This window comes from Macaca mulatta, chromosome 2 (assembly GCF_049350105.2).
Source record: "Macaca mulatta isolate MMU2019108-1 chromosome 2, T2T-MMU8v2.0, whole genome shotgun sequence".
Lineage (NCBI taxonomy): Eukaryota > Metazoa > Chordata > Mammalia > Primates > Cercopithecidae > Macaca > Macaca mulatta.
The window spans coordinates 107,616,233-107,639,412 of NC_133407.1; the positions used below are offsets into that span (position 1 = coordinate 107,616,233).

The window sequence follows — 23,180 nt, forward strand, 5'->3', positions numbered from 1 at the left end:
GCTAGGATTACAGGCATGAGCCACCGTGCCCAGCTGAGAATATATTTTGAAAGTCTCAAAATTCAATAATAAACAAACAAATGATACTATTAGAAAATGGGAGCTGGGCACCATGTCTTACGTCTGTAATCCCAGCACTTTGGGAGGCTGAGGTGGGCGGATCACTTGAGATCAGGAGTTTGAGACCAGCCTGGCCAACATGGTAAAACCCCATCTCTACTAAAAATACAAAAATTGCCCAGGCATGGTGGCACATGCCTGTAGTCCCAGCTGCTCAGGAGGCTGAGGCTCCAGGAGAATCACTTGAACCCAGGAGGCAGAGGTTGCAGTGAACCGAGATCATGCCACTGCACTCTAGCTTGGGCAACAGAGTGAGACTGTCTCACAAAAAAAAAAAAAAAAAAAAAAAAGAAAGTAGGCTAAAGACATAAACGTATTTCACCAATGAGGACATGCAGATGGCAACTAAGCACATGAAAATAAGTTCAAAATTGTTAGCCATAAGAGAAATGTAAAATAAAACCATGTGAGATATCACCACACACCTATCAGAGTGATAGAATTTTATTTTAAATGGTGTTAACACCAAATGCTGGGGAGAGTGTGGATAAACTGGATCATATGCTGTTGGTGAGAATATAAAATGGTACAGCTGCTCTGAAAAGCAGTTCAACAGTTTCTCTACAAACTAAACATGCACATACCAAAGGCAGCTATTGAACTCCTCGGCATTTATCCTAGAGAAATGAAAACTTTTGGTCACATAAAAACTTATAGATAAATGTTCTTAGCAGCTTTAATTGTAATAACCAGAAACTGGAAAAAAAAAAACCTCAGATATCCTTCAATAGGTGAATGAATAGTTATAGTTAAACTGTGGTACATACCATGGCATACTATTGAGGTAAAAAGAGGGAGAAACTATTGAAATGTGCAACAAATTGGATTGATCTCAAGAGAATTATGTTGAATTTTAAAAGCTAATCTCAAAAGGCTATATGCTACACAATGCATACATTTCATTTATGTAATATCCCCGAGATGACAAAACTAAGAAGTGGAGAACTGATTAGTGGTTGCAGGGGACAGGGACAGTGGAGAGGGGATGAGTATAAGAGGGTACCATGAGAAAGTTCCTTTGTAGAAATGGAACACTTGTAGTTACATACACACACACAAATACATGTAAAAATTGATAAAAACTGAATAAGGCCTGTAGTTAACAGTATTATACCAGAGTCAGTTTCCTGGTAGTATATAAAATGTCACTATTGGAAAAAGCTGGGTGAAGAGTACACAGGACTTTATGTACTATTTTTGGAAATTCCTGTGAGCTTATTTAAAAGTCAAAAAATTGTGAAGATAAGTATATAACTTATAACTTTTAAAGGTAAGTATATATAACTTTTGTTAGGTATTGCCAAATTTTCCTCGAGAATAGTTGTACTCATTTGTGTTCCCATCAGAAATATGAAACTGCCTTTTTCAGCCTAGCTTTCTAACATAATGTATTAGAATGTTTTTTAATGTTTGCTAATCTGTTAGGTGACAAATGGTGTTTTAGCTTGCATTTCTCTCATAAATGAATTTGAGCATTTTCTATTCATATATTTGAGGGCTATGTTTACATGTTTTATGTGAACTCTTCACTTTTTTTTCCTCCTTTTTCTATTAGGTTTTGGTTCTTTGGTTCTTAAACTTTTAGAGTTCTTACAGGTATTAACCCTTTGTAGTATATATTGTAATTTTTCTTCCAGTTTGTCAGTTGTCTTTTGACCTTCTAGTGTTTTTTACCATGCAAAAAGTTTTATTTTTATGCCACCTTATATTTCAATCTTTTTTCTCAGTTTTGAGTCAAGGTTATGTTTTATTGCATGTGGATTTTGAGTCATCATTTCTCTACATGAAGGTTTTAGGCAAACTGGCACATGTTTTCTTCTACTACTTGTATGATTTCATTTTTACAGTTAGGTTTTTAATCTACGTGGAGTTTTTTCTCTTGGGTATGTTGTGTGAAATTGATTCAGTTTTATTTTTTCCAAATGATTATCCAACTTTCCCAACAACATGTATTAAAATGTCCATCTTGGCCCGGCGTGGTGGCTCACACCTGTAATCCCAACACTTTGGGAGGCTGAGGTGGGCAGATCACGAGGTCAGGAGATCAAGACCATTCTGGCGAACACAGTGAAGCCCTGTCTCTACTAAAAATACAAAAAGTTAGCTGGGTGTGGTGGCGGTTGCCTGTAGTCCCAGCTACTCGGAAGGCTGAGGCAGGAGAATGGCGTGAACCTGGGAGGCAGAGCTTGCAGTGAGCGGAGATAGCGCCACTGCACTCCAGCCTGGGCAACAGAGCAAGACTCCGTCTCAAAAAATAATGAATAAAATAAAATAAAATAAAATGTCCATATTTACCTCCAGTGATTTGAGATGCCACCCTTATCATATACTAAATTTCATATACAATGGGATCTGTTTCTCAACTTTGTATTTTATTCCACTGGCCTGTTTGCCTATTCCTGCACTGGAACCACACTATAGTAACTACAGAAGCTTTAATAGTATGTTTTAATATTTGGTAAGGATAATTCTTTTTCATCATTTTTCGGTGTTTTCCTGGATCTTCTTGCATGTACGCTTCTCCATATATTTAGTATCAACTTCCTAACTCCAAGTAGTAATAATGTGTCTTTCAGGAGTGTTTTATGATTTTCCTTATATAAGTACTTCATATTTTGGGTGCTATTGTAAATGAGATTTTCTGTATCATTATGTAATTTTTTTTGTATCTATAAAAGCTATTGTTTTTTGTTTGACTATTGATGGATTGAGACAGGATCTTGCTCTATTTCCCAGGCTGGAGTGCAGTAATGCAGTTACAACTCACTGCAGCCTGGACCTCCTGGGCTTAGGTAATCCTCCCATCTCAGTCTCCCAAGTAGCTGGTGCTACAGGTGCATGCCACCACACCCAGCTAATTTTTGCAGAGGTAGGATTCACTATGGTAACCAGGCTGGTCTCACACTCCTGGGCTCAAGGGATCTGCCCACCTCGGCCTTCCAGAGTGCTGAGATTTCTGGTGTGAGCCACCTCACACAGGCTGTCTATCTAGTTTAAATATTAGTTATACTTGCTTCATAAAAGGAGTTAGAAAATTGTTTTTTTTTTCTTAATCCCAAATGTGATAGTGTGTTCTTCCTTCTTAATGCTCTAGATAAATTACCAAAATTGATGAACTCATATTTGGGTATTACATAATACTCCTAGTTCAATGGCAGCTTCTTATTCCCTCTGCCTTTTTTTTTTCTTTTCTTCTAATTGCCAAAGTGTGTTTCTTTCATTTTTGTCTTTTTTTCTTTTCCAAAAACTATGCATTTCAAAAATTGCCTTCTTTAAATCATACAGACTTTTAAAATCCTTCCTCGTGTGGAGCAGTAAGGGTAGGGCAGGAGCAGTAGAGATCATGTGCCAGGATTTGGTATTTTTTTTCTCCTTTTAGTCACAGTTATTTTGAAGTTTTGACATGCTCTGTATACAAGTTAGGTTGAAGGTATGATTTCATGTGGAATTTGCTTTTTCCTTCTTACTGTTTTGGGGAGGAAATAATATAAAGTAGGTGTCTGTATAGCTGCCTTTTTCCAGCTCTGAAGAATGTTTATAGCATATTATATACATTCATTTTTTCCTCTGGTTTCTTATAAACTGTAGGACAGATTAAGTAGAAGAGGCAGTGACTTTTAAGGGGTGAATATAGTATAATTAACTCTTTTCTGTTGTTAAAGGTTACAGATGAGGCAATTTAAAAAGAACTGGAAGTGTGATTTAGATTCAGCCTTGAATAAATTAGAGGTATGACATTTATTATTTTAAATACATTGCTGGGATCTCCGCAAATCAATAGCAACAAAAACATTTTGAATAATAACCCCATTTTATGAGAAGTTTTAGAAATGTGGCTGTTATACAGCAAAAATGTTCAAGGAAAGGAAGTTTTGTTTTTCTTACAAGTTAATATTTTGAAAGGCAAACATTTTAATTTCTAGAGTTGTGAACTGTATTAAAAATAATTCTAAAAATTGTTCAGTTTCAAAATTATATTAAAGTGAAATAATAATTCAGAGCTTAGTCTTTAATTCTTGAGGCTGGGCAGACTTGCTGAGTGCGTAAGAAAGCTGAGGTACTTGTCATGGATGGCTACAATACATGAAATGATGGGGGAAATCCCAGATCACACTGAACTCTCCAACCATTTAGAGTATAAGAAATGAGGACCTTCAGGATGATTTTTACTTTTAGTATCACTTTTGTATTCATGTAGTAATTGTGTCTCTGGTTTTAATTAGTACTTTTATATTCTTAAGACTTTTGATGTGAAAAACTTTTTTAGTTTATAACAGAAATTGTACAAAGATAATAAGTTGACTGAAATTCACTTTGTGGCCACTTTTGTAAAATGTAGTGTCCAAAACGATATGTGGGCCCAAATTATAAATGGCCAGATAACATTAAAATGTACTTTCTAAAAGTAGTAAAATAATGCATTGCCGTGGAGACAGTTCAAATTATGCTACTCATCTCTGTTTTCCATAAATCCATCCCCACTGTCAGGTTCAGGTTTGGGGGTAAATACAGTTAAATACTTTAAGACCTGGATAATTAAAACAAATGTGCATTGCTATTTGGAATTTATAGAGGCTTTACTATAGCCAGAAAAGCAAAGCTACAATAGTATGTTATTGATGTGATGCTTGTCAGTAAGTTTATAAGATCTGCAGATTTTGTCTTATTAATTTATGTATATCTAATGCCTAAAACATTAGATATACATATTAATTTATGTATATCTAATGCCTAAAACATTAGATATACATATTAATTTATGTATATCTAATGCCTAAAGACATGTTTGCATAAATGACATAGTTTTCATTCTTTTTCTTTCTCTTTTGTTTTGTTTTTAATAATTTTGATAGCATTGTAAAGAAAAAGGTGACTGGACCAAATTGGGAAAATTATACATTAACGTAAAAATGGGCTGTGAAAAATTTGCAGATTTCCAGACATTTTGTGCTTGCATTGCTGAAACACTCACAAAAAACTGTGAAGATGAAAGACCAGATACTCCCTTTTGTGAATTTGCTGAAACAGGTAAAATGTAACTATTGGCCTGAATATTTTGTATGAGGATGGTGCAGTGTTCTTTTTTGTTTTTTAGAGACAGGGTCTTCCTCTGTTACCCAGGCTGGAGTACAGGGGTGCGGTCATAGCTTACCACAGCCTCAAACTCCTGGGCTCAAGCACTTCTCCCACCTCAGCCTCCCTAGTAGCTTGGACTACAGGCACATATCATTACACCCAGCTAATTTTTTTGTTTTTTGTAGATACAGAGTCTTGCTTCATTGCCCAGGCTAGTCTCGAACTCTTGTGCTCAAGGGATCCTCTCACGTCAGCCTCTCAAAGCACTGGTATTACAGACATAAGCCACAGCTCGGCCCATGGCAGTGTTCTTAACAAGAACATAAAATTCAAAAAAAAAAAAAAAATAAGAAGAATGTAAAACTCTTGAATATTTTCCATGTTGTGGATAAATTAATGCAGGCTTCAGACACTCTTCCTTCTCTTTCTGAATTTTTCCATCTATTTATTGTTAAGTTAGATTATGGGAGAAGGTCAGGAATTGGTGTTTTAGTATCAAATGTTTCATATTCTTATTTTTCTTTTCACTCAGATTGGTGAAACTATTGCTAGCAAATTATAGTGGAGCACCTGAATTTTTGAATTATTTAAGTTGTTACTCTCTCTACTCTTACAAGTCAACAGAATTTATATAGTTTTGAATTTGTTTTGTTTTTGACCTGAGCTCTTTACTACTGTAGACTTTATCAGGGGTTGGCAAACTTTTTCTGTAAAAGGCCAGATAGTCAATATTTTAGACTTTGAACACACCACATGTGATCTCTATCACATAGTTTTATTTTCTTTTTAAATGATGCTTTGAAAACAGGAAAACAATTGTTGGCTTGTAGGCTATACAGAAACAGGGCACAGCTTGCCAACACCTGGTCTTTATGGTGGTATCAATAATTCTGTATTAGTTTGCCTCTTCTGTCATTTTAAGTGACTATTTTATTTTCTTTTATATGCCTATTTGTGTTTCAGTTAGCAAAGATCCACAAAACAGTAAAGTAGATAAAGGTGTACTGGGAAGAATCGGAATCAGTGCTATGTACTTCTATCACAAGCTGTTGCAGTGGTCCAAGGTACTTCCTTAAGTTTTTGTCTTGGCTTGGTATAGAGAGTACTAGTTTTAAAATTTTGAACAGAATGTAAGTTAACCCTGAAGGTTAGCAGTTTGCTAATAATCATTACAGTTGAGAAAATGGGACCCAGACTAGTGAGTGATTTATTAGATGGTGTATTAAGCAAATGGCTACTATTTAAAATATCAAACTGGATGCAGTGGCGTGTACCTATAGTCCCAGCTACTCAGGAAGCTGAGTTTGATGCCAGCCTGGGCAACATGGACAGATTCCCATCTTTAAAATATAATTTTTATTATAAAAATAAATAAAATCTCAGTATAGAGAACACTTAACCCATTTATGCCAGAGGTTGCAAATTTTTTTGTGTGAAAAATCAGCCCTTGGTGATGACCTTGAGCAGTAGGATAGAAATAACTCCCACAAGCTTAGTGTTCCAATAATGTAACACTAGGCATAAATGGGTTAAGAACCCATGCTAAATGTCATATTTATTTGAAGTAACTTTCAATTCATATTATTTTGCCAACACCTGAGTATCAGTTGTATTGTAATTTTAGAAGGGTTCAAGACACCTTTCTTTGTTTGTGGGTTTTTAAATTTTTTTTTATTTTTTGAGACAGAGTTTCGCTCTTGTTGCCCAGGCTAGAGTTCAATGGAGCCATCTTGGCTCACCACAGCCTCCGCCTCCCAGGTTCAAGCGATTCTCCTGTCTCAGCCTCCCAAGTAGCTGGGATTACAGGCATGTGCCACCATGCCTGGCTAATTTTGTATTTTTAGTAGAGACAGGGTTTCTCCATGTTGGTCAGGCTGGTCTGGAACTCCCGGTCTCAGGTGATCCACCTACCTCAGCCTCCCTAAGTGCTGGGATTACAGGTGTGAGTCACCACACTCAGCCAAGACACATTTCTTAAGATGAACTCAGAATACTCACAATTAACAGAACTTCTTAAAAATCACCTCTTAGGATATCTTGGAACACTATATACCGTATATCTTGATGTCTAACTTTGAGGCTTAGCTTATCATAGAGGTGGTTTAGTGACTCAAGACCATATTGTATTACCATTCTTTAGATATTCCTGAGGTGGCAGTTGGAGTTATAGACTCAATAAAGTTCAAGAAGAGGACAGGGAAATCCAAAATAGGGAGGAAGTGCTGAGGGATGGAGTTATATAGAGAGTAGAGAGTGTGGTCACTATTGAATTAACTATTAAAGAATATCTTTTTTTACTTGCTACTTTTATAAAGAGGTTATTTCACAATTGAATATATATGTTCAATAACATTTAAGTACATGTATACCTACAAAATTCATGAATTAAAAAGAAAAAAAAATTAACCTAGAATGGTTGTATAGAAGGTCTCCAGGCTCAAAAGTCTTCAGGAGGCTTAGCTCTTACTGTGTGGTAGGACTGGAGTGGGCAAGGTGTGCCTTGTGTCTGCTCTAACAATCAAGTTTAAGGTTGGTCATAGCATTAATTTCTTGACTATTTAATGCTTGGGAATTTGAGGACTACCTAACAAGAAATCCTTTATAAAAATTCAGACTGGGCCAGGAGCAGTGGCTCATGCCTGTAATCTCAGCACTTTGGGAGGCTGAAGCAGGGGAATCACTTGAGGTCAGGAGTTCAAGACCAGCCTAGCCAACCTGGTGAAACCCCATCTCTACTAAAAAATACAAAAATTAGCAGGGGGTGGTGGCGCATGCCTGTAATCGCAGCTAATTGGGAGACTGAGGCAGGAGAATTGCTTGAACCCCGGAGGTGGAGGTTGCAGTGAGCCGAGATTGCACCATTGCACTCCAGCCTGGGTGACAGAGCAAGACTCCATCTCTTAATGCCATTCCTCCCCCCTCCCCCCACCCCACAACAGGCCCCAGTGTGTGATGTTCCCCACCCTGTGTCCAAGTATTCTCATTGTTCAATCCCCCACCTATGAGTGAGAACATGCCGTGCTTGGTTTTCTGTCCTTGCAATAGTTTGCTCAGAATGATGGTTTCCAGCTTCATCTATGTCCCTACAAAGGACATGAACTCATCCTTTTTTATGGCTGTGTAGTATTCCATGGTGTATATGTGCCACATTTTCTTAATCTAGTCTGTCATTGATGGGCATTTGGGTTGATTCCAAGTCTTTGCTATTGTGAATGGTGCCACAGTAAACATACGTGTGCATGTGTCTTTATAGACTCCATCTCAAATTTTAAAAAAAGAAACTCAGACTTATTTTTGCTGAAATTTTAGAGTATATTTTAATTTTATTTGGTTATTATTTAAGACATTGGTAGATTGGTTAATTTTGTCTATTTTAATTAAAAATTTTAACTATTTAGAAAATTATTGTATCACCTTAGTATGAATTTTTTAATGAAACCTATTTCTTTTTGAATGTAAAAATAAAATCATTGACAGTAAACTAAACATATCCCTTTAAAAATGCACTCATTTATACAGTCATCTTGAAAATACCTTGACATCATAATAAGCATCTGATTCAAATAGTATAGAATATAAAACAAGGGTCTGTACACTAAGGCCCATGGGCGAGAACTCACCCAAAGCTTGTTTTTGTACAGCCCTCAAGCTAAGAATTTTTTTACATTTTTAAAGAGTTATAAATTTAAAAAAACAACAACCAAAAAGAATGTACAGCAGACTAAATGTGGCCTGCAAAGCCTAAACTATTACTATCTGGCCATTTACAGGAAAAGCTTGCTGACCCATGATATAAAATAGTGATATATGTCCAATTTCTGATGTCCAAACCGAAGGTAATTTTCATGTAGAATACATGAAATAATTAGTCTACTGAATTAAGAATTTTAGCTAACCATTTTATCCTTTTTTTCACTATCATTGTTTGTCTAAATTTTTTGGGAGGTAGGGCAGGGGTTTCACCACACTCCCCAGGCTGGTCTCAAACTTCTGGGCTCTAGTGATCGTCCCATCTCAGCCTCCTGAGTATGTTTAAATTTGATAACAAATTATTTTCATTTTTACTGTCTGTCCCTCCTGGATCCCAGATTGACCAACAGAAGAGGAGCAAAAACATATAATCAGTAGTTTTCTATGTTAAATCATAGAATCCTTTCATCAAATGAATCTTAAAGAGAAGTACAGTGTATAAAACAAATACAAAGAAGACTTCTGATAAAGGGGGTCTGGTGGTATTGGTGGGAAGGGGTGGTTAATATGAGGCAGAGCCTTGCTTGTTCCTCTTTCCCTTTCATCTGTATGGCTGAACAGGAAGGGACTTAAGGAAAGAGTATTGGAGCAGCTTAACAGCTAGCAGTCTAGTATGATGATTCAAACTGGATAAATGGCTTGTGAATAATTATCAATGACTTTGTGTGTCTGTAAATGATTGATACCCAATTAGTGTTCTTTATTTTTATTCTAGGGAAGGAAGGTCTTAGATAAACTATATGAATTAAAAATACACTTTGCAAGTTTAAAAGGACTTATAGGGCCTGAGAAGTTAGCATCAAGATGTCAAATTGTGAATGTTGCAGCAGAAATTTTTCTAAAAAGTGGAAGCCTAGATGGTGCCCTTTGGGTAATGAGGGGTAAGTCCTGATATATGCAAGCATAAAATAACTTGTTAAACTCGTCATGCCTTTTTGTCTATGTAATTGCCTTAAGTTGATATTGAACTGTGGTTAATAGTTTGGTCTAAACCCTAGTGAACATGTGGGTAGGAAAGGTTGTTATGTAAACTGAAAGGGGAAAGTTAACTTAGTGTTAAAGAATAAATTACATGAGCCTTTGTTTGTTTAAAAACTAGTTCTTGGCCAGGCGAGGTGGCTCACGCCTGTAATCCCAGCACTTTGGGAGGCCAAGACAGGTGGATCACCTCAGGTCAGGAGTTCAAGACCAGCCTGGCCAACATGGCAAAATCCCATCTCTACTAAAAATACAAAAATTAGCCGGGTGTGGTGGTGCACGCCTGTAATCCTAGCTACTCAGGAGGCTGAGGCAGGAGAATTGCTTGAACCCAGGAGATGAAGGTTGTAGTGAGCTGAGATCACACCACTGCATTGCACTCCAGCCTTGGAGACAGAGCGAGACTCTGTCAAAAAAAACCCAAAAAAACAAAAACACTAGTTCTTGCTGGGCTGGGTGTGGTGGCTCACGCCTGTAATCCCAGCACTTTGGGAGGCCGAGGTGGGTGGATCACCTGAGGTCAGGAGTTCGAGACCAGCCTGACCAACATGGAGAAACCCCATCTCTACTAAAAGTACAAAAATTAGCCGGGCGGGCCGGGCACGGTGGCTCAAGTCTGTAATCCCAGCACTTTGGGAGTCCGAGATGGGCGGATCACGAGGTCAGGAGATCGAGACCATCCTGGCTAACATGGTGAAACCCCGTCTCTACTAAAAAATACAAAAAAACTAGCCGAGCGAGGTGGCAGGCGCCTGTAGTCCCAGCTATTCGGGAGGCTGAGGCAGGAGAATGGTGTAAACCTGGGAGGCAGAGCTTGCAGTGAGCTGAGATCTGGCCACTGCACTCCAGCCTGGGCGACAGAGCGAGACTCCGTCTCAAAAAAAAAAAAAAAAAAAAATTAGCCGGGCGTGGTGGTGGGAGCCTGTAATCCCAACTACTCAGGAGGCTGAGGCAGGAGAATCGCTTGAACCCAGAAGGCAGAGGTTGCAGTGAGCCGAGATCGCGCCATTGCATTCCAGCCTGGGTGACAGAATGAGACTCCATCTCAAAAAAACAAAACAAAACCAAAAAAAACAAAACCTAGTTCTTGCTATGGCCTAGGCTCCATACTAAATGCTTTCCCTGAATTATCCCAATTAATCTTCATAGAACCCTGAATTTGGAACTATTAAAACCCCCATTTTATTGATAAGAAAATGTTGTCAGAGATATTAACCAACTTGCCCAAAATGACATAACAAGTAAGGAATGGAGGCCAAATTCAAACCCAGACAATCCAGCTTCAGAGCCCAGGCTTCAGCCGCTATGTAAAATGGAAATCCTGATTGCGGTATGCATAAACTCTGTCTTCATATGTATGGGCAAACATGACTTCAAACCAGGATGAGTAGAGCTTACTTTCCTTGGTAAGGCAATTCTTCTAAGCAGAAATTACAGTGAAATTAAGCCAGCAGGAACAAATAAGGTTAGTTTAGTATGATAAAAATTAAAAAGAGCACAGTAGTGTTATGATACTAATGAAGCTAATGATAGCTCTTGCTATTTGGACCATCAGGTAGATTTTATTTGATAAAGTGGGATAAGAATGAAGAAACCTCAAGGATCTCAAGAGTTTAGGTGGGAAGATGGAATCAATCAATAAAGCAAATGGAGAACTCTAAAACATACTAACACACAAACACTAGCACGTATATATATATACACACACATATACATGTGATTCATATATGGGAAATATATATATATAAAATATCTTGTATATATTCAGTGCTGAGGGTTTAACACAGAGGTTGTGAGTAGGCTTCATTCAAAAGCTTGTTTGTAAAGGTATTCTTCAACTTAAACATAGTCAGTGAGTTTTCCTAAGTGGGAAGAGTACCAAAATACAAAAATAAAAATTAGTGAAATATAAGCCAGAGCTCACAAGCTCTGTGAGGAAAGAAGCCATGTGGCAAGAAATGGGAAGGGGAAAATAGTTGATAAAAATGAACTTGAGTCACCTTATGAAAGGAACCTCCTGTCTAAAAGTTTGTGGCAAAACCAGTCTTTCTCAAACTAGAAACTGGGAGAGTTTGTGGGAGGGATGTGGAGTGATTTTCGGAGATTTTGTTTTAAATTTCAGTATTTCCGTTTTTAGACTAACTTTAAACTTCTATCAATTATAAGCAGTGTTCTTTTTTTGCAGTGACAGTTTCAACTAACGTAATTTTCTTAAGTAAAATTTTATTTCTACAAAAGAAAAGCCCACAGAAGTGTGCTCAGTTGTTTCTAGAATTTTTTAATTCTTAAAAGGGCTCTATAGTGAACAGGCCATTCCCAAGAAAGGGAATACAAATGGCTCAGTCTCACTAATAATAAGTGAGATTAATACTCACTTGTAATATGAGAAATACATTACTATTACAAACACCATTTTGAACTCATTAGACTATCAAAGATCGAAGTTTGGTGATACGTTTTTGTGAGGGTATAGAGAAACAGACATTCACAGAGGTTGTCTTTAGGAGCTTTTTGACAAAATAAATGTCAAAAGTTTAAAACGCATTTTTTTTCATTTACTAATTCCATTTCTAGGAATTTGTACTGCACACACATTTATACCTGTTTACAAAGGTATGCATATTAAATTATCTGGAATATTTTGTTACACCAACAATGGTAACAAGGGATTCCAGGTAGCTTAAATGCTCATTCATACCAGTTGAACTGTGTTATAGCCATATGATAAAGAAGAATAAGGCAGATCTGTAAGTGTTCATTTGGAATGATCTTCAAGATCTATTGCAAAGCGCAAAAAAAAAAAAAGGAAGGTACAGAGCAGTTGCTACCATTTGAATACAAATAATAATACAATGGATAAATACATATTTGCTTATATGCCCTTAAAATATTTGTAGAAGGGTGCACAAGAAACTAGTAATAGTGGCTGCCTCTGCCTCTGGGAGGAGAAATTGAGTGCTTGGAGGACAGAGTAGCAGATTAACATTTTACATACATTTTTCCTTTTTAAAAATATGCCTTTATTACCTACCGAATTTACAAAAGATGGGGTTACATACATTACTCAAGTTTGAGAAATGCAGAATATCTCACACATTTTTTTTTGTTTGGTGGGTGGCAGACTTGATGGTGAGAAGAAATCTATTGTTTTGGCATTTTACTTTGACATTTCAAACTCTTTCTCATACTAGTGCTTTTTATCCTGCAAATGAGCAACAGATTCCTACCATGCCGTATCCCAATACCAACATAAAAAAGTATTAAAATATAAAATGGTTTTAAGACCATCATTTTATAATCTTTGTTCAGAGGCTGAAAAATAAGTATCTTAGCTCTCTATAATCAAATTTTGTAAAAAAGTTATGCCATTTATTGAGAAACTGTCTTTGAATTTTGAAATAACTTATTGCCTTTATATACATATTAATACATATTAATAAATATAATTAATACATATGAATAAATATAAAAACCTGGATAAGCAAAACTAGTAATAAAAATCCCTTATCATTTGGTCACCCAGAAATTGCTATTATCCACTTTAATGCTGTTATACAGACACTTTTATACTCTGCATTTTTTTTCAGGCAGTGGCCTTATGCATTTTCTTTCAGGCAGTGGCCTTTCAGTGAAAAATTTTTCGACAGCATCACTTACTGGGCTGCATGGTTTTCTATCTTATAAACAGACAGATGGATAGATCTGTCTTTTGATCCGTGAATCCACTTTTACTGAACTAGCTTGTTTTTCAGATTTCAGTTATAAACAATAATTCCTGCTAAACATCACCGCTGAATCTTACTTTTCCTTAGGATAAATTCTGATGGAATTGCTGTGTTAAAGGGTAAAGGGATTTTAAAGCTTCTTGGTAAATGTCAACAAATTTGCCCTTATTGCTATTCAGATTTGCAGATGTTATTTCAGGTTTATTAGAAAGCTCCCCGGGGCCGGGCGCAGTGGTTCACACCTGTAATCCCAGCACTTTGGGAGGCCGAGGTGGGCAGATCACGAGGTCAGGAGATCAAGACCATTCTGCCTAACACAGTGAAACCCCACCTCTACTAAAAATACGAAAAAAAATTAGCCAGGCGTTGTGGCAGGCACCTGTAGTCCCAGCCACTCAGGAGGCTGAGGCAGGAGGATGGTGTGAACCCAAGAGGCGGAGCTTGCAGTGAGCCAAGATCACACCACTGCACTCCAGCCTGGGGCGACAAAGCGAGACTCTGTCTCAAAAAAAAAAAGCTCCCCCCTCGGCCCCCGCCCGGCCCTTTATTAGAAAATCCTAGAGAGCTATTTCATTTAGATATAGCTTCTATACAAACATGTCCTTTTAGGGATTACAGGTGCAGATGTTACTTAACAGTTCCAGATGTTAGTGCCTGATACTATGTTTTTTGGTTATCAGACAGGCAGACTGGTACATTCCAGGTTATACAAACCCTAATCTAGCTATTCAGTACATTCCATTCCAGGTCTTTTCTCTGTGAGTAGACTATAAAAGTCCTCTACACTTTCAGTTAGACTGTAGTAATTACAGCCTTCTTAATAGTATATGAAGATGCAGCTTATGAAATACCCTTGCCTACAATTAGTATTATTTTTCTTATCTCTCTGCTAGTTTGATAGAGCAAAAGTTATATTCACAGCTTTACTTTGCATTTAATTATTAAAGAAATTTTTTCCCCATCTGGAGCTTATTTTTTTGTGAATTGCCTCTTTACGTTCTTGGTCTATTTTCTGAATTTAGCATTTCTCTTCATTATTGGTTTCATAATAATGTGAGTATTCACTATCTACCAAGCATTGTGCTAAGTGTATTACTTGTGTCATCTCATTTAATCAATACTAACCCCATAACATAGGTAATGGTATCCCAAGATGAGGACGGTGAGGTTCAGAGACGATCACACAACAAATAAGTGTAAAGCAGGAATTCCAATCCAGGTCTGTCTGACTGCAAAGTCCATGTTTTTAACTGCTACACCAGTACTATTGTTTTCCTAGTTTTTCCTCTAAATAGACTTCATAAAATTGCAACTAGATCAGAAGCACAAACTACACAAACAGATCCAAACCTAAGATAGTCAAGCTCCTGAGCAAAATGGTAGTACTGAGCTTGTTTGGCAAATCTAAGACAGGGGTTCTCAAGCTTGATCATCAGAATTCTCTAGAGGGCTTGTTAAAACACATATTGCTGGGCCCACCCACAGATTTTCTGATCCATTAAGTCTGGGGTGGGTCCTAAAAATTTGCATGTCTGTCAGGTCTTTAGATGTTATTGATGCTGCCAATCTGGGGACCTCACTTTGAGGACCACTGCCCTACAGCACTCTCACGTAGTGACGTTTTCTCATACCTTACCTGTGTTCCTAAACCATACTCCCTCAAGTCTCTCCCCCCGTTTGTTAACCACTGCTATAAACACTACCATTTTATGTTTTTGAGAGTTAATTACATTTAGAGTATTTTACCTGTGGTGGTATCTGGCACAGAGTAAATATTTAGTAAATATTAGTTGAGGTGAGTAGGTGGGTGGATGGATGGATTTTCTTCATTTATGTATCTTCATACCTTCCAAGGAGGAAATGGTTGGAGGTTTTGAAAGAGTGTGTGTGGTTTGTGTGTGTGTGTGTGTGTTTATACTATGAAATTTAGCATAAAGTTTAGCTCACACATGTGGACCAGTGCCAGTGACTACAGTACTAATATAAGCATATAAACAATGTTAATATTTAAGAAAAATCATTTAAGAAAAAACGTGTTGTCTTCGTTTTCTTTTTTTTTCTGAGATGGAGTCTTGCTCTGTCGCCCAGGCTGGAGAGCAATGGCGTGATCTCAGCTCACTGTAGCCTCTGCCAGGTTCAAGCAATTCTCCTGCCTCAGCCTCCCAAGTAGCTGGGATTACAGGTGTGTGCCACCATGTCCGGCTAATTTTTTTTTTTTTTTTTTAATAGAGACAGGGTTCTCCATTTGGTCAGGCTGGTCTTGAACTGCTGACCTCAGGTGATCCGCTCCCCTTGGCTTCCCAAAGTGCTGGGATTACAGGCTTGAGCCACCATGTCCAGCATCTTCATTTTCAATCAGTGGATGGATCTCCCCAGCACAAAGCTGTGTTAGACCAGGCCATCTTCAGTCTTTGATTGAACACCACAGTTCCACTTATATCTACTCATCAAGACCTACTACTTAGGTCATTAACACCTCTTTCTCAAATAATTTTCACCAAATGTGAACCCTGGTTATTTGCAGTCATGGGATTTTTAATTATTTCTAAAATACTTCTTTGTGCTTTTCTGTTTTGCTTGGGTTTTTTATAGTAAACATTTATATTTTAAAAATAAACATTTAAGGCCAGGCACAGTGACTCACACCTGTAATCCCAGCACTTTGGGAGGCCAAGGTGGTTGGATCACTTGAGCTCAGGAGTTTAAGACCAGCCTGGGCAACGTAGTGAGACCCTGTCTCTATGAAATTAAAAAAAAAAAAATTAGCCAGGCATGGTAGCACACGCCTGTAGTCTCAGCTACTCAGGAGGCTGAGGTGGGAGCATTGCTTGAGCCCCAGAGGTCGAGTCTGCATTGAGCAGTGATCATGCCACTGCACTCCAGCCTGGGCAACAGAGTGAGAACCTGTCTCAAAAAAATAAATAAAATAAACAGTTTTTAAAAGTCAAGCAACTTGGCCTCATCCAAATATTTGTGAAATCACAGATTTGCTGTGATTTTCATATTTAATGTGATCTTTATAATTTTTTAAATATACAACTAAATTAAAATTCTAATGTAACACCTAAAGTTTTCAGGTACCATCAGTGATGTGTATATCACACTTAGGAAATATCATACTGTATAATAATGTCCCTTTTACATTGCAGTAGTTTTACATATTAAAGATACTAGTCCTTGATCTGTTGGGTATTTACAAATATTTTTCCTAGCTTTTCATTTTTCTTTAACTTTATGATTTTTTTGCATTTTTTGTTTTCTTTTGCCTACTGACATTTTTTCTACCTAATATAAAGTGCTGCTTTTTAAATATTTAATAATTTTTTTGTATCATGCTTTTAGGCTGTCCTTAGTCATCTCGACGTTATTCATCCATATGTTCTTCCAATTTTTTCATTTGTTGTTAGTCTTAAATTTTGGTATGAGATGGGAAGTTAATTTTATTTATTTCCCACAAATGTTCTCCCATTTCATCCTTTACTCATTTACTTGAAATGCCATTTTTATCATATATTAGAATCTTGAATCTGTTGGGTCTGTTTCTGCACCTTTCTGCCAAGCATCTCTGTGTTTCTATGCTAGCATGATGCTCTTTTAAAATTTAATAAAATCTTAGAATATGTGATATTTGTCTGTCCTGTCTCCACTTGTCTCCATTTGTCTATCCACTCTCACTCCTCTTCTAAATTATTCTTTGCTATTCTTGTTTATTCTTTGAGTGAATTTCAGAATTACTGGATCGGGTTTTAATACAGTTCTGTAGGAAATTTGATTGGGATTATATTAAATGTATACCTTGGCCAGGCACGGTGGCCCATGCCTGTAATCCCAGCACTTTGGGAGGCTAAGGCAGGCAGATCACTTGAGGTCAGGAGTTCAAGACCACCCTGGCCAACGTGGTGAAACCCTGTTGCTACGAAAAATACAAAAATTAGCCTAGGGTTGTGGTGGGCACTGGTAATCCCAGCTACTCGGGAGCCTGAGGCACAAGAATCACTTAAACCTGGGAGGCGGAGGTTGCAGTGAGCCGGGATTGTGCCACTGCACTCCATCCTGGGCAGGAGAGCAAGACTCGGTCACAAAAAAATAAATGAAAATAAATGTATACCTTAAGGGAAAAATAGGTATCTTTAGATATTCCCCCATTTTAGTATTCACTATTGTAAAGGATAATTATTTGTTCGATATTCTCACTGACTAGCCTGGAAATTCATTTAATAGTTTTATATTCCCAGTGTGTGTATTCAAAGTCTTGCATGAATAATGACTAAACGTGCATATGTCGGAAGGTAAGTGGATAAAAACAGGCTATTATGGAAAATATGCTCTCCCTTTGATTCTGAGGTTTTAGACAAGTAGAAAATATTTCCCAAATGTGAAATAGAGAAAAACATGAAGATGAATGCTATAACAACTTTTACTGTTGTCAAAGTAGTATTAAGTCCACTAGTAAACTGTTTCTTATTCTTGCGAATTTAATTCTCATAAGAGTTCTCATAAAATATTCATAAAAGTATTTATGTTGGTAGAATTGTGAACTAGCTGAATTAAATTTAAAGCTATTAATTTCCAAGTGACTTCTCAGTTACCGGTTTCAGTCAACTTTGATACATAGAATAATCAGCTTACTCAGATTTTTTTTTCTTCTTAAAAACAGAAGTTTTATTGTATTTGGTTCACAGTCAGTATTTCACATTATTTCATGGTGCAGGGCCCCTGGGTGGGAATCCCTGTGTAGTACTTGGCGGGGCCTGTGGCCAGGGGTGATGAAGCAGTATAGCTGGTCAGGCCCAGAAGGGGAGAAGAAGGGCTGGGGGCTCCTTAAAACCTACTGAGGGGTGGGCATGGTGGCTCACACCTGTAATCCCAACACTTAAGGAGGCTGAGGTGGGCGGATATATATATATATATTTTTTTTTTCTTTCTTTTGTTAATACTTCCTGAAGCCTTTGTGGCACAGAAACCACAAACTGATTGGCTGACAAAAGTGGAAAGAGGAGAGGCAACTGGAAACCTTTGGGGAGCGGTTCCCCTCCATGCCCAGGTCTGTTCTCCTCAGCACAGCTCGGCCCACAACCTGGATGTGCCAGCAGGGACCATCACCCTACACGTGTTGGGATACAGCTTGACGCCTTCCCCCACAGCCAGGTGGCTCAGTCCTGCAAAGGAACCAAGGCAAGGGGGGAAGAACCCTGCTGCCTGATCCTGTGCTGCGCCTCACAGACCATCAATTGATTGGCAGCACTGAACAGGTTAAAAAAAAAAAAGATAGAAAATACAGAAAAACCCAAAAACCTAGACAGGGAGATGATGTGGGGAGACAGCATGCCAGGTCAGATTTTTTTGTATACCTAAACAGTTTGATAAAATTTTTAAATGAATCTAAAATACCATATATACTTTCCAAAAAATGTGACCATTACCCTCCCTTAAATATAAAGACTTAAAAATAAAGTATTAAATAAAGAAAAATGGATGCAATTTTTATAAGAAAAGACTTACATAGTCTACTTTTTGTACATGGGATATATCTAACATAAAAAAATAATTGAACTTATTCAAAGTATAATTCAATTTATAAGGAATGGTGAACTAACAGTTTTACTTTTAATGGGAATTGTGTTTAACAGATGATCATACAGTCTTTGAAGATATTAAATTCATTTACATTTCTCTCTATATTAAAATTTCAGCAAATGTAGGAGCAAATTGATGAAAGTGGCTAAGTAAGTTAATATTCTTAAAACACTTAGAACATTCCTAACACATAGTATAACTCTGTTAGGTCAATCAATCAAGTGGACTCTAATAATTGAAAAGCTCCTTTTTAAAGCTTTATACTACTGAAAGCTTTCTTTTGTCATGATGTATTTGAATTATCAACTTTTTCTTCAATACCTTTTACATTCGCTGTGCTGGGAAAGCCACAAAAGAAAAAGATTACTTCTACATTTAGTCCACTTGAAAAAGAGCACCAAAATGTGATTTGAATGTTATATAGAGTAATGTTTCACTATGTGTATAATGATTGAGTAAATTCGGTAAATGATAAAATATTGACATTTCTAACATCTTAGTACCTCAGTGTTCTGTACTACAGTCTCCCATTGTTTTTCTCAATGTGAAAATCAGGGCAGAAATTAAGGAACTTCAGCATTATAGGTCATATTCTCTTTTTTTAAAGAGGGTCTGAGATCTGTTGGTTTGAGGGTCCTAGGATGGGTGTGATGGGTACATGGGAGTTAATTTTATTGTTATGCTTTTATAACGTATATTAGATATTCTTCTGTATACAACAATGATTTCATAATATAAATTGTTTTTAAAATAGAAATTGTGAAGAAAAGCTATTCACTGGCTGAGCGAGGTGGCTCACACCTGTAATCCCAGCATTTTGGGAGGCCAAGGCAGGCAGATCACGAGGTCAGGAGATTGAGACCATCCTGGCTAACACAGTGAAACCCCGACTCTACTAAACATACAAAAAATTAGCCGGATGTGGTGGCACACGCCTGTAGTCCCAGCTACTCAGGAGGCTAAGGCAGGAGAATCGCTTGAACCTGGGAGGCAGAGGTTGCGGTGAGCCAAGATTGCGCCACTGCACTCCAGCCTGGGCAACAGAATGAGACTCCATCTCAAAAAAAAAGAAAAGAAAAACTATTCCCCAGTAATACCAAAAACTAAATTATTTATTGTGAAATTGTTAAATTTGTCCACACAAATAATATTTTATGTTAAAGCAAATATTTGTGATAATCTGAACTTTTTTGTATAAAAAATAAACATTACCTTTAAAATTAGTAATTGACTAGTACACTTAGATGAAGAATTAATTAAAAATAAGTTTAACAAAGTGGCCATTCGCTTGCATCTTCTTCAGATGATGATCATCACTATATACGTTATTTCTAATAAATTTGAGCCATGGTTATCTTCTTTAAGTTTTGCCTATTTCTCCAAAAGATATTTTGAAATGCTAGTTGTGATTATACTGTTAAGTGTCATTTTCATGGTATAAATTATTCATATTTTTTTCTTTTTGGAAGAGTCAGAATGGATAATCGATACGCCTCTGTGGCCTTGTGATAGACTGGATGTGCTTAATCGACATAATTTGCTCTGTACAATTGCACATGAAACCTTAGCCAAGAGCCTTTATAGACAGACATTTGAAGTTTTGCAGAATCTACCAGGTTTTCAAAATTCCCAAGGTATGTTTTTTAAAAGTCTATCTTAATTATATCTTGCCCATCTGGTGTTTAACTGTTAATAAGAAACAGTTATCCACCTGTTTTGATTGAGTTTTATATTCCAGCATATTTTTTAATGAATTCTGTAAAATGTGTTCTTTGCAAATTGAATATGCTTTCCTGATGGTTTTAAAAAATCTGAGATGCTTATCTTTGGGTTGTTTGTCAGCAGCTCCTAAGACAAGCATTTTTATCATTCCCTTTTCCCTACTTCTGTCATCAGCAGACAATATGTTTAAATGCCCCGAGCAAGCTTTTTCTCTTATCACTGAATAAATACAGAACTTAGTTTACATTACCTAGGAACATAGGTAAACGTGATAGAAATGGAGGAAATGAAACAGATGCCAAGTTCAAAGAAACACCAATGTGGGCAATGGTAGTTAGTACTCTTGAATGTTGGGTGTCCATGAGCAAAAGCTTTGGGTCAATAATGAGCTATGTGATAGGTTCAGAAGATGTTGAAAACGTTAACTTGAGGGCCTCCCCTCTGTACTTTCATCGTACTATCTATAAATTTTCATTTTCCCACTTAATTCCACTGTGCTCCTGTATTGTAATTAGTGTTCTTATCTGTTTCTCCTTATATAAAGTGAGCTCAATCAAGATGGTACTATTTTCTTTACCTTGGTGTTCCTGGCCCAATGACTGCTATCTAGCAATCTTTTAATATACAATTAGTTGGTAATGAAATAAAGTAGTAATAGGGAGATTAGCCAGATAGTTGTGCGAGATTTTGGAAGACCCTAAATGTCAGACTAAAGGAGTTTTATTCTCTGTGTATAAAAAGGGGCCACTAGAATTTTGGGTCTAGGGAGTAATATAATTAAGTTGGTGTTTCAGGAAAGTTCTTCTGGCAGTAGTGTTTAGGAAAAGACTAAAAGTAGAGAGATTAATTTGCTGATAAGGCCTGGATAACTAAAAGATTCTAAAGCAGTAAAGAACTACAGTCTAGCTCACAGACCCAACTGACTGAATGTAAGGAATAAAAGAGAAGTCTCTAAGATGACTTCTTTTTCTTCTAAGAATGACTAAAGGAATAGAAAACCCATTAAAGCATTGTTTTAAATTTGGCAGTAAATATTTATTAGAGGATGATTTATTTTTAGTCGAGGGATATATAAGGCTAAGGTCTGAACTGTAGATATAATACAAACAGAATTGAGAAATCATTCAAGACACTGCAGATACACAGTCACACGTGGGGATCAAATACAGAGGTCTTAAGGCATCATCTGAAATTTTTGTCAAGCTTCTTTTTATCTTCTCTATTGCAAAGGAAGTTAATGGTTTTTCTTTTGTCAAATGCTTTTTTGTTTCTTACTTAGAGAATATGTAAGATAGGCTGGGCACCGTGGCCCATGCCTGTAATCCCAGCACTTTGGGAGGCCGAGGCAGGCAGTTCACTTGAGCCCAGGAATTTGAGATCAGACGATATGGGCGCATTCAGGGTGGTATGGCTGTAGATGAGCCCAGGAATTTGAAACTAGTCTGGGCATCATGGTGAAACCCTGTCTCTGCAAAAAATATAAAAATTAGCCAGGCCTGGTGGACGTGTAGTCCAAGCTACTCAGGAGGCTGAGGTGGGAGGATGACTTGAGCCCAGGAGGTGAAGGTTGCAGTGAGTCAAGATCATGCCACTGCACTCCAGCCTGGCCGACAGAGTGAGACCTATCTCAAAAAAGGAGAAGAAAAATAAAGAGAATATATAACATGATTGCATTTTAGTGACTGTGACTCCTATAATGGGTAAGAAAGGGTCAAGGGGAGGAGAAATAAAAAGGAATATGAGACGGAGGTTTGAGACACTAAGATAAATCAATTTTATTATGTCATTTTTTTTTTTATTCCAGAAACTGTGGAAGTCTCACAATATAGCCTTCTTTTTAATAAGCTTCTAGGTTCCTGTATAGAAAGCAATAGTCTTGGTATGTCATCCTCTGTGGCGGAATTCATGATTTCAAAGAGCATCCCTATTGATTTTTCCTTTCTTAGAAGATTAATTACTTCTTTAGGAAGGAGTCGTTTATGGCTCAAAGCCAGAGCCCACTACAAAAGTAAGTTACATTTAAAATGTTTTAATATATTGGTTTATAATTTTATTCTCTAACCCACAATTTATAATATTTAAGATTAGATATTTATATGTATTAAAAGAGCAGTAATACATATTCATATGTAGTGGTCTCAACAGATCTGTGCTCTCTTTTGAAACCTATTGTTTCTCTTCTGTTTGCAATTGCTTTCCTTATTTCCAGTCTTTCCAATTTCCAATCTTTAT

The 23,180-nt window shown here is 37.1% G+C and overlaps 1 protein-coding gene across 1 annotated transcript in view; it reads left to right on the top strand.

The window, feature by feature from the left end:
- TOPAZ1 (testis and ovary specific TOPAZ 1) overlaps positions 1 to 23,180 on the top strand; it is a 90,799-nt gene that overhangs the window by 58,685 nt on the left and 8,934 nt on the right. The window contains exons 13-18 of the mRNA XM_077992268.1: positions 3,783 to 3,849; positions 4,974 to 5,148; positions 6,160 to 6,260; positions 9,662 to 9,827; positions 20,696 to 20,860; positions 22,753 to 22,956. Of these exons, the coding sequence (XP_077848394.1) occupies positions 3,783 to 3,849; positions 4,974 to 5,148; positions 6,160 to 6,260; positions 9,662 to 9,827; positions 20,696 to 20,860; positions 22,753 to 22,956 (878 nt within the window). The remainder of the gene's footprint in view (positions 1 to 3,782; positions 3,850 to 4,973; positions 5,149 to 6,159; positions 6,261 to 9,661; positions 9,828 to 20,695; positions 20,861 to 22,752; positions 22,957 to 23,180) is intronic.